This window comes from Pongo abelii, chromosome 2 (genome assembly GCF_028885655.2).
Source record: "Pongo abelii isolate AG06213 chromosome 2, NHGRI_mPonAbe1-v2.0_pri, whole genome shotgun sequence".
Classification (NCBI taxonomy): domain Eukaryota; kingdom Metazoa; phylum Chordata; class Mammalia; order Primates; family Hominidae; genus Pongo; species Pongo abelii.
In genome coordinates, this window is record NC_085928.1 from 194,152,561 (window position 1) to 194,173,616 (window position 21,056).

Here is a 21,056-nt window from a genome sequence, read left to right on the forward strand (position 1 = left end):
GTATTATGAGCTAAAAAAAAGTACTAAGAGTGGGAGGGAAATAGGACAAAGAATTGCTGGGGTTTTTTGTTTTGTGTTTCTGACCACTATACCAATGAGGAGGATTGCTGTTTTGTTAAAAAGCTTTTTAAGGGCCAGGCACGGTGGCTCACACCTGTAATCCCAGCACTTTAGGAGGCCGAGGCAGGCAGATCGTGAGGTCAGGAGATCAAGACCATCCTGGCTAACACGGTGAAACCCCATCTCTACTACAAATGTAAAAAATTAGCCAGGCGTGGTGGCGGGCGCCTGTAGTCCCAGCACTTTGGGAGGCTGAGGCAGGCGGATCACGAGGTCAGATTGAGACCATCCTGGCTAACACAGTGAAACCCCGTCTCTACTAAAAAAAATACAAAAAATTTGGCAGGCGCCTGTGGTCCCAGCTGCTCGGGAGGCTGAGGCAGGAGAATGGCGTGAACTCAAGAGGCGGAGCTTGCAGTGAGCCGAGATTGCGCCACTGCACTCCACCCTGGGCGACAGAGTGAGACTCCATCTCAAAAAAAAAAAAAAAAAAAAAAAAAGCTGTTTAAATACTATTTGACTTTGTAAACATATTACTTTGATAAAAAATGTAAAGAAGGTGAAGGAAAGGGTATGAAGTGACGATATACATAAGGTGTGTGCAGGGGCTAGCAAGTGGGTTCATTTTCCTGGAGTCAAAAATTTGGCCAGGACATGAGACAAAAGGCTGTAAAAGTAGGTAGAGGTTAGATTATGGGGGGCCTTGAATAGGGATATTTGGGGGCTTTGGGGAATGTGGAAAGGTTTCTGAGTAGAAGAGGTATCTGAAAGATGTTGTTATTCTAGTGTTAATTTGGCAACAGTGTACAAAATGGAGTAGAAGGAGCCCATACTTAAGACCATAGCATCCAAGGCCGTACGTAATCTGGCCGGTCTATGTTTCCAGCCTCACCTAGGACTGTTCCTTTAGTCATGATGGCCTTCTTATTCCTCAAATGTAACATGTTTATTCCTGCCTTGAGCCTGTATATTGGCTGTGCCCTCTGCCTAGAAGGCTGTCACCCCAGATCCTCTCATAGCCACTTTATCCTTGCTATTTCTAGGTCTTTTTTTCTGGAAGAGGATTTCTCTAACCAATCAGAAACCTCTTTTTTGTTTTGTTTTGGTTGTTTTGTTTTTGTTTTTGTTTGAGGCGGAGTCTCGCTCTGTTGCCCAGGCTGGAGTGCAGTGGTGGGATCTCGGCTCACTGCAACCTCCACCTCCCGGGTTCAAGCGATTCTCCTGCCTCAGTCTCCCAAGTAGCTGGGACTACAGGCATGCGCCACCATGTCCAGCTAATTTTTGTATTTTTACTAGAGACAGGGTTTCACCATTTTGGCCAGGCTGGTCTTGAACTCCTAACCTCAGGTGATCCACCTGCCTCAGCCTCCCAAAACGCTGGACTTACAGGCATGAGCCATTGTGCCTGGCTTCCCCTGTCACTATCCCATCACTTTTTTTTACCTTCTTCATAGCAGTGGTCACTGAAGTTATGTATTTACGAGCCTATGTGCTTCCCTCCAGCTGAGGGAAGGTCCTGAGAGCAGCCTTGTCTGTCTCGCTACCGCTATATCTCATGCGATTTGCCTTATATACAGTACGCTTTCAGTATTTATTAAATGAATTAAAAGTTAAGGGGTGATGAGATCTGTGAGGAACCGGCTATACCTAGTTCTGATTTGAGACTTAATGTCTTAGGCGTGCATGCATCCACTTATCCTTTTTTTTTTGGCGGGGGTGGGGGGAGGGGGGATGGAGTTTCACTTTTGTTGCCCAGGCTGGAGTGCAAAGGCATGATCTCGACTCACCCATCTCGGCTCACCGGAACCTCCGCCGCCCGGGTTCAAGCAATTCTTCTGCCTCAGTCTCCCGAGTACCTGAGATTACAGGCATGCGCCACCACGCCAGGCTAATTTTTTTGTATTTTTAGTAGAGACAGGGTTTCTCCATGTTGGTCAGGCTGGTCTCGAACTCTCGACCTCGGGCGATCCACCCGCCTTGGCCTCCCAAAGTGCTGGGATTAGAAGCGTGAGCCACCGCGCCCAGGGCCCACTTATTCTTCATTCAACCTATGTATTAAACCACTACCTTGCAACTGGACGCTAAGGTTATAGGGAGGAATCAGAACTGGATGCTGTCCTGCTCTCGAGATCAGTTTAGTAGACTCAGTGACAGCAGTTGTGCTTCTCAAGAAACAGTGAAGGGCCATGTTAAGGTCACTCTCCTCCAGGGATCCAGAGTCAGACCCACCCTCTTTCCCCAGACCATTTCTGGGGACCAAAGCAATCCCTGCATTCCACTCCTCCTGGACTGCAGAGGAGTCGCCGATCCCACTTGGGTCCGGAGTCAGGGCCTTCAGGGGTCCGGGAACGCCGCCATCCCGGTGACTCTCCCCTTCCGTTTCTAGGGACCCGGGACCGGAGCGCCGCGGCCCGGCCGGTGGGCGGGACGTCAGTGGGGCCGGGTGGAAACCCAGCCATCTGCCGCGACGCCGGCGCCTCTCCGCGGCGGCCGGGGGCGGGGCGCGCCGGGGCGGGGCCGCGCCGGGCCGGAGGAGGGAAGCGGGCCGGGACGAAGCCCTGGGCCGGGAGGGCTGCGGCCACCGGAAGAGTCGCGGTCACCAGTCCAGTGGGGAAAGTGGGGAGCGGAAGCGGCGGCCGCGGCGGCGGCGGGCGGCGCTGGGACCCGGGAGCGGCCGGAGAACAAGGGAGCTGGCGCCGCCGGCAGCCGCCGAGCTGGGTTGAGCCGCTGGGCCGCGCCGCGCGCCGCCGCTGTCTGGGAGGCTCGGCCCGGCCGCCCGAGCAGGCCGCGCGCGGGCCGCCGGGCCCGAGGCCGGAGCCATGGGCGAGACCAAGATCATCTACCACTTGGATGGGCAGGAGACACCGTACCTTGTGAAGCTGCCCCTGCCCGCCGAGCGCGTCACCTTGGCAGACTTTAAGGGCGTTTTGCAGCGACCCAGCTATAAGTTCTTCTTCAAGTCTATGGACGACGATTTCGGGTGAGGATGGCCCCCGCCCCGCCTCCGGGAGCCCCGGCCGCTCTGGCTTCTAAGGGACGACGCGGTCCGTTTCGACTTCCCTCGCTACACCGGCTCCTAGCCCCGCTCTGACTTCTAGGGGCGACTCGGCCCATTTGGGGCCCTTTGGCTCCAGCCCCACTAGCAACTCCTGATTACCTCTGAAGGGGGGTCCTTGGCCTCCCTTGTTTAAGGGGACGTCCAACTCCCCACTAGCAATGAGTTCCTGCCGGTGCGGTCCCCTTACCTCCTCAGAGACCAGTGGCCCACGGAGACAGACACACCCCCCCACCCCCACCTAGTTTCAGAGCCCGAATACCCCATCCTCCTCCTGCCGAGGAGCCAGAGCCACCTTTTTCCGCACAGACTTGGGTCGTGTGGCCCTTGTTCTTCGCCCCCTTCATCTTTTCAGCAGCACAGCTCCCAGCCATATTTGGAGTATGCTGCATCTGAGGGCTCTGCTGGGACTTTGAGCTGGGGGAGGGGTGTCGGGGGTGCTCGGGCGCCTGGCCGCGAGCGGGATCTGCAGATCTGATGTTTATCTAGCTGCCTGCCCTCTCCTTTGTGGGCTGTTGTGGGTGTTGTCACCGGAACAGAGAGCCTGACCCCTGCGGAGTAGTCCTCACTGACCCAGGTGCTGATCTTTCCTCCAATTCGGGCTTTTTTCCTCCAGTTGGTGGCCAGTGGGGAGACGTTGGGAAGGGCCTGAGGCCTGGGTGGGATAGTCAGGAAGAGTTTCTTGATGTTCTCCATCTTCCCCTCCCTGGTGGGGTCTTCCCTTCCACCCAGCTGCAGAGATCTGGACAGGCACAGTTTGGAAGCAGTCACTTTCCCTTTAAGAGGGGATGGAATGTTGGAGCCGGAAGGTTCTGAAGCAGCTGGCCTGGGAAGGGGGGGGGCCTGGCTGATCCCCTCGAACCCCCCCAACTCCCAGGAGACTGGGGGAGGGGGAGGCGCCCACACTTGCCTGCCGCCTCACTAACTGGGCGCTGGGCCTGGAGGCGGTGGGGAAGGCCCCTCCAGGCCTGAAGGCTGCCTCTCCAGCCCTAGCCTGAGGCCTGCACTGCTCTTTGGAGCTGAGGCCCCACAGCCAAGAGGAGACATTCTTCTCCCCAGTGTTCATCTGTCTGGCTTCTCTCCCAAGCCCCTGGCCCACCTAGCACTAGGAAGCAAGCACCTTCTGTCTAATGCCTGGCATGTTTTGCTGTCACCTTCTGCCCTGGAACTCAGGGTTGGATGAGCCCCTGAAATCATGTGTGTGAGAGTGCTTTGTACAGTGGGCAGTGCTTTGTAGATTCTAACTATTATTGTTTCTGTTGTTGTTCCTGCCCTGGGATGGGGTGCTCCTGGTGTGATAATGATTGTCTGCCTTCAGCCCAGAGACAGACACCTCTAATTGGAAGATTCTGAGGAGGGATGGATCTAGAAGGGGTCTGGGTGAGGGGGTGGATACTTTGGCCTGGCAAGAGAAGAATAGGGTTAGAAGGGATCAAGCTACTGCCTCCACATAAGGAATGGGGGAAGATCAGCCAGAGTCCAGTGCCCTGGGGCCACCTCAGATCCAGACGCCGTCTCTCCACCCCGCACTTACCTCTAGACCCACTGGGCCTGGTCCCTGCCTCCTAAGCCTGGGCAACTCTGGGCTGCTCTCCCAATCCCAAGGTCTAACTGCAGTTTTAAGAGGGCCCCCATTACATCCAGTCAGTGTTACTTAATATTTTTCTTTAAATCCATTGTCAGTCCACTTATTCTTTTTCTTAGCTTGAACCAAGCAGTAATATGAAACCATAGGTCTGACTTTTCTGTTTATATTTCTTTCTAAAATATGTTTAACATAAATATTTAACGAATGAACTAAGCAGTGTTAATCTGTGTGCCACCTGAAGCCATCTTGCAAACATCAGTGGTACTTGAACCAAAATCAGAGTTGGACCATTTTAGCAGGGTTGAAAACAGTATTAAAAATGAAGTGGAGGAGATGGATTCTGTTTGTATCCCCAGAAGGATAAATGAGCGGGGGACCTGATAGGGCTGTCTTGTCACAGAGGGCTAATAGCTGAAGAGCATATATATATGTTTCATTTATTTAACACACGCCTTTTATGCTTAGTGTGCCAGGGACTAATCTAAATGCTTTTCAAATCTTCACTCACTTAATCTTCGAAACAGCCTTATGAAATAGATAGCATAATAGTATCTCCAGTTTACAAATGAAACTCTGCCAGGCATGGTGGCTCACACCTGTAATCTCAGCAATTTGGTAGGCTGAGGTGGGAGGATTGCTTGAGGCCAGGAATCTGAGACCAGCCTTGGCAACATAGCAAGACCCCATCTCTACAAAAAATTTTTTTAATTAGCCAGGCGTGATGCTTTGTGCCTGTAGTCCCAACTTGGAAGGCTGAGACAGGAAGATCACTTGAGCATAGGAGTTTGGGGCTGCAGTGAGCTGTGACGGTGCCACTGTACTCCAGCCTGGAAAATAGAGTGGGACCCTGTTTCAGAAAAAAGGAAACTAGAGCACAGAAAGCTTAAGTAACTTGCCCAAGGTCACAGAGCTAATAAGAGGCAGAGCAGAGCTTGCTTTGACATCAGGAATCTGGATCCAAAAATATGAATCCTTAATCGCACAATTTTAGGTGTCATTATTATCACCATTTTACTGATGAATCCTCTCCGAGGGAGGTGGTAAGCCTTGGCAAACTGTAGAGGTGACAAGGCCACCATTTCTCTGAGCCCCACAAGAGGAAGGTCAGGCGGAGGCCAGTGACCCTAGCTGACGGAAGGGAAAGTGGGTCAGAGGAGGAAGGCTGCTGTCTCTCCAGTTTCTCCACTCCTGGTTCAGCCTTTGAGGTGCTGGTTGTGAGGCTCCTCAAGTCCCATCTGGTCTCCAAAAGTATTTGTCAAGCTCAGGGTAGGCCCAGCCATCTTTTAAAATTTTTTTCTTTTTTTTGAGGAGTTTCGCTCTTGTCACCCAGGCTGGAGTGCAGTGGCGCAATCTCGGCTCACTGCACCCTTCGCCTCCCGGGTTCAGGTGATTCTCCTGCCTCAGCCTCCCAAGTAGGGGGGATTACAGGCATGAGCCACCATGCCCGGCTAATTTTAGTATTTTTGGTAGAGATGGGGTTTTGCCATGTTGGCCAGGCTGGTCTGGAACTCCTGACCTCAAGCAATCCACCCACCTCGGCCTCCCCAAGTGCTGGGATTACAGGTGATGAGCCACCGCGCTTGGCCTGCCATCTTAAGTTATTTGAGAAATGGAGGAAGGATAAACATTTTCAGCACTGAGGGCATGGTGGATGGTTCATAGAAGTAAGGTACCTACTGCTAGTCTGGCCTTGAGCTGTGAGAGAGGGCAGCATGGCAATCAGGTCATTAACTGTGTGGCTCCCTGCTGCACTGTCCTCCCTCTGGGCCTTCCACCTGCAGACTCTTCTTCCCCTGTCTCGTCCAGGTTCAAATTCTCCTGTCTTCTGGGTTGAGCTTTTCCCTGAGAACTGTCATGGCACTCTATCTCTTATTTTATCCTTTTTTTTTTTTGAGATGGAGCCTGGCTTTGTCACCCAGGCACCAGGGTACAGTGGTGTGACCTTGGTTCACTGCAACCTCTGCCTCCCAGGTTCAAACGATTCTCCTGCTTCAGCCTCACAAATAGCTGGGACTACTGGTGTATGCCACCACACCTGGCTAATTTTTGTATTTTAAATAGAGATGGGGTTTTCCTACGTTAGCCAGGCTAGTCACGAACTCTTGACCTCAAGTGATCCACCCACCTTGGCCTCCCAAAGTGCTGGGATTACAGGTGTGAGCCACTGTGCCTGGTTTATTTTATCTTTATATCCTGACACCTGTGTAACACTCAGCAGATGTCTATCCATTGAACACATGTGCTGCTCCTATGGCTCCAACCACTTCCTGGATTGCAGTATATTTCCATGAACTATCCACTGGACCATAGTCTCTCTGAGAACAAGGCAGGCTCTGGGTCTGATGTTTCATGAGATCCCTACAATAGCAAGCTCAGGACCTGAAACCCACTGGACCCTCAGCCAAAGCATTTTATTTTATTTTATTTTTATTTTATTTTATGTTTTTTTGAGAGGGAGTCTCACTGTGTCGCCCAGGCTGGAGTGCAGTGGCACGATCTCGGTTCACTGCAAGCTCTGCCTCCTGGGTCCACGCCATTCTCCTGCCTCAGCCTCCCAAGTAGCTGGGACTACAGGCGCCTGCCGCCATGCCTGGCTAATTTTTTTTTTTTGTATTTTTAGTAGAGATGGGGTTTCACCGTATTAGCCAGGATGGTCTTGATCTCCTGACTCGTGATCCACTCGCCTTGGCCTCCCAAAGTGCTGGGGTTACAGGCCTGAGCCACCGCGCCCGGCCAGCCAAAGCATTTTAATTGGATGAACAACGAATGATGAACAGGTTTATTTCCTTTGCCCTTAAAAATGTATACGTAGTTAGAAATAGTGTGTGGATCCTGCTAAAAATTGACAATATAATTAGCTTTTATTGTATGCCTGGATCATGCCAGGCATTTAAGGATCCCATTTACCAGGATGAGATAAAGGCTTGGAGAAATTAAGAAACTTCTCTAACATAAGAGGGCCAGTAAGTGGTACAATTGGAATTTGAGCCAATATTTGTTTGACTCCATTTGGGGTGTGAATGTGTGTGTGTGTGTGTGTGTGTGTGTGTGTGTGTGTGTGTGTGTGAATGTGTGTGTGTGTGTGTGTGTGTGTGTGTGTGTGTGTGTGTGTGTGTGTGTGTGTGTGTGTGTGTGTGTGTGTGTGTGTGTGTGTGTGTGTGTGTAAGTGCTATGTAAACCCCAGCCATTCAGCTCCATGGTGGGAGAGTCAGGCCTGTCTGAGGTTCCCCAAAGCTGCTGAAGATCAGCTGATTGTTTTGAGTCAGCAGAGCCTTGGTGGCCTGTCGATGACCCCCAGAAAGAGAGGAAACGTGTAATGTGGAGCAGTGTAGTGGGGCCTGCCAGGGGAGCAGGGAGGTAGGGACTCAGCAGCAATTTCCCCCCGACAGGCAGACCCTATCCAAAGCAGGCTATGCCATGTGGCTCACATATTCCCTTTTCCTTTGAGCCCTGTGGGGCTGCCAACCTGTGGCCAGACTGGCTGGTGGGTCTGAGCTACCTCTCTGTCCCTTCTTTCTAGCCTATCCTTTCTACACTTTCTGCCATGGTGGGCCGCAGTAGGATGATTTGGGCTGCTTTCCAAGGGTCGCTGTGGTGTTGGGAATGATGGAGGAGCCAGAGCTGGATGGGAGTGGGGAGGGCAGGCTTGGCCTGTGAACTTGGCTGTGAGTCCAAAAATGTGAGCATCACAAGGGAGCCAAGCACATTCCCGGCTCTGGGCAGAAGCTGCTCTAAGAACAAGGAGGGCCAGGCATGGCGGCTCATGCCTGTAATCCCAGCACTTGGGGAGGCCGAGGTGGGCGGATCACCTGGGTTCAGGAGTTCAAGACCACCCTGGCCAACATGGTGAAACCCTATCTCTACTAAAAATATAAAAATTAGTCGGGCGTGGTGGCGGGCACCTGTAATCCCAGCTACTCGGGAGGCTGCGGCAGGAGAATCACTTGAACCCGGGAGGTGGAGGTTGCAGTGGGCTGAGATTGCACCACTGGACTCCAGCCTGGGTGACAAAGTGAGACTCCGTCTCAAAAAAAAAAAAAACCCTAAAGAACAAGTGGGGACTGAACTTCCCAACCTCCTCCTTGCTGTCTTCCCTCTCTGCTCAGAGCTCCCGGCATGCGTCATCTTACCCTTGGTCACGTCTTCCCATCTCTGTACTCCTGGCATATTTGACAGTCTGAGGGTCCTCAAACTTTTCCACTCCCCTTCCCAGCCCCAAACTGTAGTTACTGCCTGACTTCTTGCCTCACCACATTCCCCAGGCCAAACTACATGCCCCGTGACCACATTCCACACCCTTCATGCCTCACATCATTGTCCTCCAGCACCCACTCTCCACATAGACCCACGTTACCTCTGTTATTATATAGGAAAGAATGTGAAATACAGTGGAAAGAGTATGGATTTTGGAGTCAGACAAGCCTGGGGTGAAATTCCAGCTCTGACATCTACTAGTCCTGTGACCTTGGACAAGTTAACTGAATACATCTCAGTTTCCTTATTCATGAAATGAAGATCATAGTCTGCCCACTGAGGCTGATGTGAAGATTATAGGTTCTAACTATAGGAAGATAAGGTGGTGTAATGGTAAGAATGCAGATGTTAGAGTCAGGCTGACCAGGATTCAAATTTCAGCAGTTTAGGAGAATTACTGAACCTATTGAGCCTAGTTTCCCCATTGTACCTGCTGCCTTATAGCATTGTTGTATTAAATGAAATTATATAAGTAAAGTGTTTAGCATAGTGCTTGGCCCATAATACTCATTTATGCTCAATAAATGACAGCAATTTTTTTTTTTTTTTTTTGAGACAGGGTCTTGCTCTGTCGCCCAGGCTGGAGTGAAGTGGCACAATCGTAGCTCACTGCAGCCTTGAACTCCTAGGCTCAAGCGATCGTCCCACCTCAGCCTTCCAAGTAGCTGGGACCACAGGCACACGCTACCACACTCGGCTAATTTTTGTATTTGTTTTGTTTTGTAGAGCCGGCACCTCGCTATGTTGACCAGGCAGGTCTCAAAACTCCTGGCCTCAAGCGATCCTCCTGCCTCAGCCTCCCAAAGTGCTGAGATTACCAGCGTGAGAAAGAGCAATTGTTACTGTTAATTATCATAATGGCATGTGGAAAATGTTCAGTAAATGCCTTCTCCCCTTCTATTTTTCTTTTTCTTTTTTCTTTTTTCTGTTTTTGTTTTGACACGGAGTCTCACTCTGTTGCCCAGGCTGGAGCACAGTGGCACGATCTCAGCTCAGTGCAACCTCCACCTGCCGGGTTCAAGCGATTCACCTGCCTTAGCCTCCCAAGTAGCTGGGATTACAGGTGCACACCACCATGCCTGGCTAATTTTTGTATTTTTAGTAGAGACAGGGTTTTGCCATGTTAGCCAGGCTGGTCTCGAACTCCTGACCTCAGGGCGATCCACCTGCCTCAGCCTCTCACAGGGATTACAGGCATGAGCTATCGCGCCTGGCCTCCCCTTCTCTTTTCTAATTTTCTTAAATTCTTTGTCCATACCTCCCACAACAATGTTAGGATTACCACTTAAGAAAGGAAGGACAGTTATAATTGTATGCTCTTTTCCAATTAGGGATCAGAGGGAAAGAGAAAGTCTAGCCCAGGAGAGTCATGTTGGGGATGGGTAGAGCACTCTAGAGATTTTAGGGAGTGGCATGGGGTACAGTGATGTGTCAGTTGTAATTTGCAATCACCTGATGACTGAGAGGATGCCCCAGGAAGGCATCTGGCCTAGGCATGGCTGGTGTCTTCCTGGTGGTGCCAAAGAGCTGTACCTGGGTCTCCCCAACCTCTGATTTCATTTGAACAGTCTTGTGCTGGTGGTTTGATTCCCAGTTTAGGATGGAGGAGCCCCTGAGAGTTGGGATTTGAGGATCCTCCATTTGCACCGTAGAAGGTTCTCTGTGACATCCCCCTTTCTCTGCAGAGTGGTGAAGGAGGAGATCTCGGATGACAATGCCAAGCTACCATGCTTCAATGGCCGGGTGGTGTCCTGGGTAAGGAGCCCTCAGCCTTCCATCCACCTGCATCCCTGTGCTGGGCTGGATGAGGGAAAGGCATCACTGAGATTGTAGCTGGTGGTTTTAAGCTTCAGTATCTGAATCTTTCTTTAGTTTTGCAAATGAACTGCTTCTCACCCCAGATTCTGTAACCTTGATGAAAAGTGAGAAATTGGTGGGAAGGGGGAAGAGGGAGAGACAGAAACACACAGTGGAGACAGTAACGTTTCCTATGCCTTTCAGACACTTGCCTCAGGTTTCCTTCTGCCACCTGCTCATCTCTGCCTTAGACCACTGAGCCTTGTTCTTTGTCCCCACTCCACTTCACCACCCCATGCCTTCCAACAACCCCATCAATAGCAGGAAGTGGCAGAGGGGCCACTGTTCATCTCAGCCACCCTTGCACAGCCCTGTCTTTTCTCCCTCGATATTTCCTGCTTCCTTCCTCTTAGGCCTTCATGCCTTGCCGGAAGCCAACTATCCCCTTCTCCTTGATGCTCCTGTAACATACTACTCACTCAGTTTCTCCCTTTCAGCTGGTGTCAGCTGAAGGCTCACACCCAGACCCAGCCCCCTTCTGTGCTGACAACCCATCGGAGCTGCCACCACCTATGGAGCGCACGGGAGGCATTGGGGACTCCCGACCCCCATCCTTCCAGTGAGTGTGACCTGAGGGTGGGGAGGGCCGCATCAGTTCAGCCCAGGGCTGGGGGAGGGAGCCCCCAGCCTGCCCCCTCCCCCATCAAGTCTCTTCCCTGCAGCCCTCATGCTGGTGGGGGCAGCCAGGAGAACCTGGACAATGACACAGAGACGGACTCTTTGGTGTCTGCCCAGCGAGAACGGCCACGCCGGAGGGATGGCCCAGAGCATGGTATATCTTCCTGAACACGGACACTGTCCGCACCTCACACCCTCCCCACAGTTTCCACCCAGCTACCCACCTCCTTGCCCTACTTCCCGAGCTCAGGATATGCCTGGTGCCAGTGCAGCCCCTGGCTTGCCTCTCTCCCTCCTTCATCCCTGCACTGGGCACTGTGTAAACCCAACTGCTTCCATCCCCTGCAGCAACCCGGCTAAATGGAACTGCGAAGGGGGAACGGCGGCGAGAACCAGGGGGTTATGATAGCTCATCCACCCTTATGAGCAGCGAGCTGGAGACCACCAGCTTCTTTGACTCAGATGAGGATGACTCCACCAGCAGGTGGGGCTTGAGTTTCGTGGGTATTGTGGGGCAGGTGACCCTGGAGGAGCCCTAAACCCTGAGGATGCGGGGCCCCTGGGAGGCTTATGGGCTTTGTGTTGGGGACCCAGGCCCTGCAGTGCCTCTCATGGGGGCAGGGCTGGGCCAGCCTGGTGGGGAACGACTGTGGGCCCCACAGGTTCAGCAGCTCCACAGAACAGAGCAGCGCCTCACGCCTGATGAGAAGACACAAGCGGCGGCGGCGGAAGCAGAAGGTTTCTCGGATTGAGCGGGTATGGGGTCTGGAAGGCTAGGGATGGGTGGAGGCAGATTGTGAGCCCTTCCTAGGCAGGGCCAAGGCTTGTTCTTCCTTAGATCCCATCCCCTTAGTGCAGTGTTTAGAACCTTGGGGCTGGGGGCAGCACCGGGGACTCACCTTGAGGAGGAGTCAGGTGGGAGTGAATTCCTGCCACCTCCACCTGCTGCTCAGGGCCTTTGTCTATTCCAGTCTTCATCCTTCAGCAGCATCACGGACTCCACCATGTCACTCAACATCATCACGGTCACTCTCAACATGGGTGAGTCTGAGGAAACAGCACTCTCAAGCACCTGCTATGTGCCAGACACTGGGCAGACTTGAGGAGTTCAGAGAGTGTAGAATATGTTCCCTGCCCTCAAGGAGCTCTCTTTCGTAAACATCAGCTGATACATAAACTGATCATTTTAGTATCTCACCATCAGGGCTATGACAGAGATAAGCACAGAGAGCTGCGGAAGCAGAAAAGGGCATCAGGGAAGGCTTCCTGGAGGAAGTGATTTCTGAGTGCCCACTCCTTCACATCTCTCAGCCATTGCATCCTTGCTCTCTGATTTCTGCCCTAGGTACTCTCTTTGTGAGACAGCCGGATATAGTAAAAGGAGCCCAACTATGGGACTTAAATCTGAGTTTAATTCCTGGCTCTGCCACTTACTGGCTTAGAAAAGTCATCTTCCAAGTTCACTGAACCTCAGTTGCCTGCTCTGTAAAATGGGACTGAGTCCCTACCTTATAGCCAGCAAGGATTCTGTGGAAGCATGTTTGAGCATGCTGAGTGCAGTGCCTGATTCAGGATCAGTAAATGTCAGTTCAGTTCCTGTCCCTTTCCATTTTCTAATGGGCTGGGAATGCGGGTAGGAACCTTGCTCCCCCTTAAGGTCTTAAATTACTCTCTATAGAAAAATATAACTTCTTGGGCATCTCCATTGTGGGCCAAAGCAACGAGCGTGGTGACGGCGGCATCTACATTGGCTCTATCATGAAGGGTGGGGCCGTGGCTGCTGATGGACGCATCGAGCCAGGAGATATGCTGTTACAGGTATCAGTGCCCATCCTAGGCGGTGATGTGGATAGAGAGCAGGGAGGTGTCCTACCATCTGTACCCTGCTCCTTCTGAGGCCCTTCGTGGTTGGGGGAAGACTCCCTGACCTACCAAGTTGAGTTCCCTTTTCATCCTCCCCAACACAGCTGTTTATCCCACTCCTGGTCCTTTCCCAGGTAAACGAGATCAACTTTGAGAACATGAGTAATGACGATGCAGTCCGGGTACTGCGGGAGATTGTGCACAAACCGGGGTATGGATGGAATGGGGCACTGGGCAAGGGGCTTGGTCCGGCCTGTACACATCCTGCCTTCACTAGGACACCCTTGTTTTCAGGCCCATCACCCTGACTGTAGCCAAGTGCTGGGACCCAAGTCCACGTGGTTGCTTCACATTGCCCAGGAGTAAGTGGATGGGAGACTCAGTCCTAAAGCTGGTGCTTACATACATGAGCACTGTCTCTCCTTTCTTCTCTCACCCAGAATCCCACACCTATCCTGTTGGGCCCAGCAGTGGGCGGGGTGGGTAGCCCATGACTCCTCATCCTCCCTGCAGGCGAGCCCATCCGGCCCATTGACCCTGCAGCCTGGGTCTCCCACACTGCAGCCATGACCGGCACCTTCCCTGCATACGGCATGAGCCCCTCCCTGAGCACCATCACCTCCACCAGCTCCTCCATCACCAGTTCCATCCCTGACACAGAGCGTGAGTGTCCAACCCTGTCTCCTGGGCCCAGCAGACAGGGCCAGGTGGGGGGACTGATGAGGGTCCATGTGGAGACTCTTGCTTGAGCATCAGAGAGGACCGGAGATGGGGCTCGGCTCATTCCAGCAACCCCACACTGCAACTCCCCCACAGCGGGCACTCCAACCCTCACTAAACAGTGTTTGCTTCTGAACTTGTATGAGCACCCAGGGCGCCTCAGTTTCCTCTTACAAAATGGGACTCACGATATAAACTTTACCAGGTTCCTGTGGGTTTAATGAGAGGATATAAGTGAAGCACCATTGCGATGTGTGGTGTAAAGTAAGCATTCAGTAAACGGCAGCCATTTCGATTATCATCACATGCACATCGTACACTGTGCCAAGCACCTGCATTTACATTATTTAATCCTTTATTCAAATAGCCTTGTAGATATTAAAAATCCCCATTTTTTACAGAAGGGGAAACTGAGTGTCCAAGAAATCAGTCATTTTCCCAGCATTGGTCCCATAATTACTAGGTGGTAGAGCTAGAATGCAGGCTCTTGTTTACCTAACTCCAAAGCTGCTTTCTGCCTCACCCTTCTGCCTCCCACCCCCAGGCCTAGACGACTTCCACTTGTCCATCCACAGTGACATGGCTGCCATCGTAAAAGCCATGGCCTCCCCTGAATCAGGGTTGGAGGTCCGTGACCGCATGTGGCTCAAGATTACCATCCCTAATGCTTTCATCGGTGAGAGAGCCCCATGGTGGGATGCAGGGTGGGTGGGGAGTGATGGGGCAGGGCAGGCCGGAGGGCCCAGGACTTCCCTTGGACCCTTCCTTTGATCTGGAGCCAGCCCCAGCCTCATAGCTTCTGTGAGGCCAGATGAGTCCAAGTCAGATGGGCCTCCCCATCAACTGGCAGCCTTGTCCCCAGGCTCAGATGTGGTGGACTGGCTGTACCACAATGTGGAAGGCTTCACGGACCGGAGGGAGGCCCGCAAGTATGCCAGCAACCTGCTGAAAGCTGGCTTCATCCGCCATACCGTCAACAAGATCACCTTCTCCGAGCAGTGCTACTACATCTTCGGCGACCTCTGCGGCAGTATGTGCCTCCCTCATCTTCTTGCCCTGTCTCCTGGCTGGGAGTGGGGAGGTAGCCAGGGAAGTGGCAGCAGACTCTGGGGAACCCAAACTGGGGAACAGCAGAGCCAGGGGCCCAGCTCAAGGCCTGAGAGTTCTATGGTGGAAGAAGAGTCCAGTTTAGCCTCTTCACCTGGCCCACATCTCCCTCTTGGGCCTGGCATTTTCTAAGTGCCTGCTCTGCCTGGTACCATGTTGGCTGTTCCTAAAGCATCATCTTACTCAATATTCACAACCTCCCAGAGGCCCAGCTCAGGAGGATACTGCCAGAACAGGCTTTTTCCTTCTCACTGGTCAAGGTCTCAGCTAGGGGTGTTGCAGGCTTAAAGTGAAGAACTGGAGGCCTAGGTAGCCCCGAGGAGCACACAGTCATTCCCTCAAAACAACAGCCTGGAGGCTCACATCACCACCAGCTCTGGGCAACAGCTGACAGACCACTGCTTTCCTCCACCACCACTCCCCATGCTGGCTGCTGGCCTCTTGGCAGGTTGATGGCTTGGCTGCAGGCTCCACAGGCAGCCTCAGAGCCCTGTCTCCTGACTTCTCTCCTGGAAGGCTGGGCTGGCTCTCCTTAGGGCTGGGAGGAATGTCTCATCTTAATAGGGCCAGTGGCCTCAAGGGCAATTGTAGCTTTCTTGGAGCTCTGGGACCTGGTACCAATAGTGTGTGAGCAGAGGGTGTCCCAGGCAGGTATTCAGTCCTGGTGGCCCCTTATATTCTCCCAAGGTAGTTCCAACATTGGTGGGAGCAGCCTTGCCCTTAAGGAATGTATAATTTCCCTGGGGGCGCCAGGATCGTGAGATGAGTAATGTTGATGGAGTGAGACAGTGCTATGAAGAGCTAGGCCTGGCCGGGAACGGGGTGGAGAGCAGTGGGGGAGGCACCTAAGTTGTTCTTTCCTTCTGGCCCGTTCCCACCCTACTCACCCTCCCCAGCAGCACCGGGAAAGTGTAATCAGGGCCAAGTACCTTCTATATAGGGAATCTCTGGAAGGCCCTGTGCCACTCATTCTAGGCTTTTAGTGGGTATTTAGTTCTAGGTGAAGGGGTGGGTAAAATTTTACCTAAATTTCCCAAACTGCTCCTTGCTCCTAATTAATGACCTTATCTGAGAAGGTAAGGAGAAAGTAAGCTACTCTTAGCTTCTGTTCTGATTAGTTTAGGCTGAGCTGAAGGTAGTGTTCGCTATTGTGCCTCATGAACTTCAGGTGCGACATATCTGGTGGCTGTCTGGTATTTCAGCCTTCCAAATTCTCCAACCTTGCACCAGCTGAGTGAACAGAAGAGAAAATGGCCACATAAGAGTTTTGCAGGCCGGGCGCCGTGGCTCACGCCTGTAATCCCAGCCTTTTGGGAGGCTGAGGCGGGCAGATCACCTGAGGTTAGGAGTTGGAGACCAGCCTGGCCAACGTGGCAAAACCCTGTCTCTACTAAACATACAAAAAAAAAAAAAAAAAATGAGGCAGGCGTGGTGGTGCAACCCTGTCAGGAGGCTGAGGCAGGAGAATCGCTTGAACCAGGGAGGAGGAGGTTGCAGGGAGCTGAAACTGCACCACTGCACTCCAGCCTTGGCCACAGAGCGAGACTCCCTCTCAAAGAGTTTTGCCGCTTCTAGCCCACTGAGGCCAGCAGAGAAAGTGCAAAAGCTTGGCAAGGGCCTTCAAGGGATTGGGAGGTACAGCTTTGGCTGAGAACCTAGAATGATGACTCAGGGTTTTCCTGAGGAGGGTCTCCCCGGGGCTGGCTCTGGTGGTGGCAAAGGGGGTCTGCAGAGGCGGGGAGCTCTCTGGGCTGTGCCTCCTCTATTCTAGCCAGAAACTACCACGGTCTCTGTCATCCAGAGCCCACCTGACCTAGGCTAGGGACCTCTCTCCGGAAAGACCTAGCTCCATCCGGCCCTCCCCTTCACAGACATGGCCAACCTGGCTCTCCACGATCACGACGGCTCCAGTGGCGCCTCTGACCAGGACACACTGGCCCCTTTGCCGCACCCGGGGGCCGCCCCTTGGCCCATGGCTTTCCCATACCAGTACCCGCCACCCCCGCACCCCTACAACCCGCACCCGGGCTTCCCGGAGCTGGGCTACAGCTACGGCGGGGGCAGCGCCAGCAGTCAGCACAGCGAAGGTAAGGTAGAGGGGCCGTGGAGGAAGGCTATAGGTGGGCCCCAGGCTTCCCCCGCCCGCTCGGCCTGCCCCACGCCGACCCTGTTTGCCTCCTACAGGCAGTCGGAGCAGTGGCTCCAACCGTAGCGGCAGCGATCGGAGGAAGGAGAAGGACCCGAAGGCCGGGGACTCCAAGTCCGGGGGCAGCGGCAGCGAATCGGACCACACCACACGCAGCAGCCTGCGGGGGCCGCGGGAGCGGGCGCCCAGCGAGCGCTCAGGGCCGGCGGCCAGCGAGCACAGTCACCGCAGCCACCATTCCCTGGCCAGCAGCCTTCGCAGCCACCACACACACGCGAGCTACGGCCCTCCCGGAGTGCCCCCTCTCTACGGCCCCCCCATGCTGATGATGCCCCCGCCGCCCGCGGCCATGGGGCCCCCAGGAGCCCCTCCGGGCCGCGACCTGGCCTCAGTGCCCCCGGAACTGACCGCCAGCAGACAGTCCTTCCGCATGGCCATGGGAAACCCCAGTGAGTTCTTTGTGGATGTGATGTGAGCAGGGCCCCTCCCCCACCTCCATTCTGATCCCACCCCAGCCGGCTGCGTTCCTCTCTCCATCCGTCCGTCTTTTTTACTTTGTCTGGTACCTGAAAGGGAAATAAACGGAACTAAATCCAGGTGCGCTAACTGCTCGCAGGGTGCTGCGAGGGTGGGGTGCACCTACCGATTGGCTCTGCAGCCCCCTAACCTGCCTCTGGCCCCAGTTCGTTTCCTCTGCCCACTAACCCCTGCGCAGGACTTCCCAGGACCCGTTTTGTCTCTGGGACCAGACTTGGTGCTACCCCTTACTCCCCTCTGCAACCCCCCTTTTGGGAGTTGACCCCAGCAATGACCTTGGTGGCATGCTCACTCCCTCATTCTCTGGTTTCCCCTTTAGCTCCCTTTCACCATTTATTCAGCTACATCATCCCTCTATTAACCCCACCCCATCAGGCATGTATGCAAACCTCTTGACTTTACCCCACATTACTGAAACCAAAATATATTTGCTTCATCTGCCCCTACTAACCATCCCACTGCCTGCTGCCTCAGTCCTGCAACCTAAAGCTGTAGTCGCCTCCAATAGCCATCCATGCCATCCCTGCCTGTGCCTAGATCAGAGGCCCAGAGGGCCCCCTCAGTTGCCTGAGCAGCTGGTGGCTTCCAGGGAGCATCTCTGCTCTACCCCTGCCCCATGCCTGCCCTGCGTGCTGGTTCCTTCAGACCCCTAACCCCACTAACCAGCAGGCTCATCTCACCTCCAGGCCTGAAACATTTCTTTTCTTTCTTTTTTCCTCCCCCAATTTTCCCTGGGCCTGGAGCAGCCAAGAATTTCGGGCTGTTTGACTTTCTGTGAGGCCCCAGCGAGGGGAGGCCCAGCCTCCGAGGAGACCAGGAACCCTGCTTCAGCAGCCCCTCAGGGCTTCCCGAGGATGTCCAGCCCCCACACCCACACGTTAACATAATGAGTCACTAGGCTTCTGGGGAGGGCCCAGCTTCACCCATGCATGAGAGACTCTCCTCCTTTCCAGAGAGAATCAGATCGCATCACATGTGGCAGCCTGCGGCGGGGGGAGGGGGACCTCTTTAGCTCTCTTTATCTTTCTCTCTCACTCATGTATGCATACATGCACAGAGATGCACGCACAGGTGCCTATGCAAGTTCACTTAAGCCTCAGGGCTGGTCCCTGCCCAAAGGGCTGGACCCTCCTAATCCTCTCCTAGGTTGTGGGGCTGGTCCCCTGACACCCTTCTCCCCTTCCTGGTAGACCTTAAACCTCGCATACATGTCCCCAGCATTTTCTCACCTGGATAAAGCCCGTAAGCTGGGTCTCAGGCTGGTCTCAGCAAAGGACTCGCCCTGCGACCGACAGGCCATTCCCACCCCCACACACAACCTCCCCTGTTTTCACATTCACCATGGCACCCCAGAGCAAGGACACAGAAGCCCACAGGCCAGTTGAGGTTGGGCAAGGAGACTTCCAGGACTTCCAGACGGAGTACCAGGTTTTATTTTTCACCTTATTCTCCACTTTAAACAAATCATGACTTTCTCTTTAAGCCTCTGCTATAAATTCTCCTGGCTCTTCTGGACTTCCATATTTTGGGGGCTGGGGTGTCAAAAGTGAGATGAAGTCCTTAGCTCCAGGTTTTGGGGTAAACCAAGGTAGGGACATTTTGGCATTTATTTCAATTAATAATACTTCCTTGGACAGGTGCGGTGGCTCACGTCTGTAATCCTAGCACTTTGGGAGGCTGAGGCAGGTGGATCACTTGAGGTCAGGAGTTCGAGACCAGCCTGGCCAACATAGCAAAACCCTGTCTCTACTAAAAATACAAAAATTAGATGGGTGTTTTGGCACCTGCGTGTAATCTCAGCTACTCAGGAGGCTGAGGCACAAGAATCGCTTGAATCCAAGAAGCAAGCGGAGGTTGCAGTGAGTTGAGATCGCACCCCAGCCTGGGTGACAGAGTGAAATTCTGTCTCAAAAGCAAACTAACAAAGAAAAACAATACTTCCTGGGGTTTTGGTGTGCAGAGGGCTTTGTTGGAAGTGTGACTCAGTCTTGCCTGCCTTCTGGGAGCTCTAGAATTGTTCCCAACCCAGTCCATGGCTTCTAGCCACCACTACAGGGCTGTTTCATGTATTTCTCTCTCTGACTCTGTCTTGTCTGACTCTCTTGAGAGTTTCTCCACGATTGCTCATGCCTGTCAGTATCAGTGCTTCCATCATTCCATCTTTGATTCACTTCTCTTTCCTTTCTATTTACTCCCAAAATGGAGTCATTCATCCTGATGTCCTCAACTGCTGCTGATATGCTGGTGATTCCCAAATACATAGCTCCAACCCCAACTTCCCCCAGACTTTAGATCTGTATTGGTATTACCTACTGGACATCTCTATGGACAGTTCCATATAGACTCAACTCATCTGCCCAACCAAGTATGTTCCTCCTGAATTCCTATCCTGGTTACCTTCATCACAATCTACATAGGCTCACCAGCTAGAAACATTTATGAGCTTACATCCCTTCTTCCCATATCTTAACTCATCAGCATATCATATCCATTTCACTCCAACACTCTGTCTTGAATTTGGCCCTCCCTCTCCCCTCTCTCTCTACTTTAATTCACTGGAGCATGGGATTTGGAGTCAGGTGGTTTTGGGTTTGAATTCCAGCTCTACTATTTTCGGTTGTGTGATAGAGTTATTTAACCTCTCTGAGCCTCAGTTCCCTCGTATGTAAAATGATGATAATAATACCTACCTCACAGGGTTGTTGTGAGGATTTAAATTAGATATTGTACGAAAAGTGCCTAGCACAGTGCCTGGCACACAGTAGAGTAGGTGCTCAATAAATGGTAGCTATTATTATTATTTTATCATTATTATTATTTACTCTAAATTGGTAGCAGTTAAGGGTATTTTTGGAAGATAAAGCTTTTGCAAAGGTAAGAGTGAAGCCTTGCTTTCTGGTTCAAAAATTAGAAGTGCCTGTGTTCAGTCACTTAATGACTTCAAGCCGTGACTATGATTTGAGAGAGGTCAGATCTTCATCCTGCCACATCGTGGCTTCTGGCCGGAGGCTGGGAAGGACTGTAACATTTGCAACCAGATCTGTCCTTTCTTGCCCTTCCTTCCTCCCATGACAGGCGTAGTCCTGCCCAAGGAAGGCAGCAGTTTATCTCTGCCTACAGAAAGAGAAGAGCCAACAGATTTTCTTCAGACTCTGCAAGAACCAAGCAGGCCTTTCATGTTTGAGGGTTGGGTCTGTTTCCTCAGCTTGGATGTAAAGATTGTTTATCAAAGAGGGGATTTCAAATCCCAT

General features: G+C 52.7%; 1 protein-coding gene across 1 annotated transcript; it reads left to right on the plus strand.

The window, feature by feature from the left end:
• The first annotated feature begins 2,605 nt into the window (after positions 1-2,605).
• On the plus strand, positions 2,606-20,602 carry DVL3 (dishevelled segment polarity protein 3). Its single transcript, XM_024244549.3, has 16 exons — positions 2,606-3,040; positions 10,643-10,712; positions 11,252-11,373; positions 11,477-11,586; positions 11,781-11,916; positions 12,095-12,188; positions 12,404-12,473; positions 13,111-13,250; positions 13,430-13,506; positions 13,590-13,657; positions 13,809-13,958; positions 14,560-14,691; positions 14,878-15,045; positions 16,994-17,209; positions 17,307-17,717; positions 18,552-20,602. Exons 1-16 carry the CDS (start codon positions 2,880-2,882, stop codon positions 18,581-18,583), a joined length of 2,157 nt encoding a protein of 718 aa, XP_024100317.2. The 5' UTR covers positions 2,606-2,879; the 3' UTR covers positions 18,584-20,602.
• Positions 20,603-21,056: the final 454 nt, after the last annotated feature.

What these genes read in the sequence shown, in the direction of transcription:
- DVL3 (XM_024244549.3), top strand. Translation starts at nt 2,880, where the DNA reads ATGGGCGAGACCAAGATCATCTACCACTTGGATGGGCAGGAGACACCG. An exon ending in TCTATGGACGACGATTTCGG is followed by an intron (nt 3,041 to 10,642) that starts GTGAGGATGGCC and finishes CTTTCTCTGCAG; the next exon opens with AGTGGTGAAGGAGGAGATCT. An exon ending in CAGGAGATATGCTGTTACAG is followed by an intron (nt 13,251 to 13,429) that starts GTATCAGTGCCC and finishes GTCCTTTCCCAG; the next exon opens with GTAAACGAGATCAACTTTGA.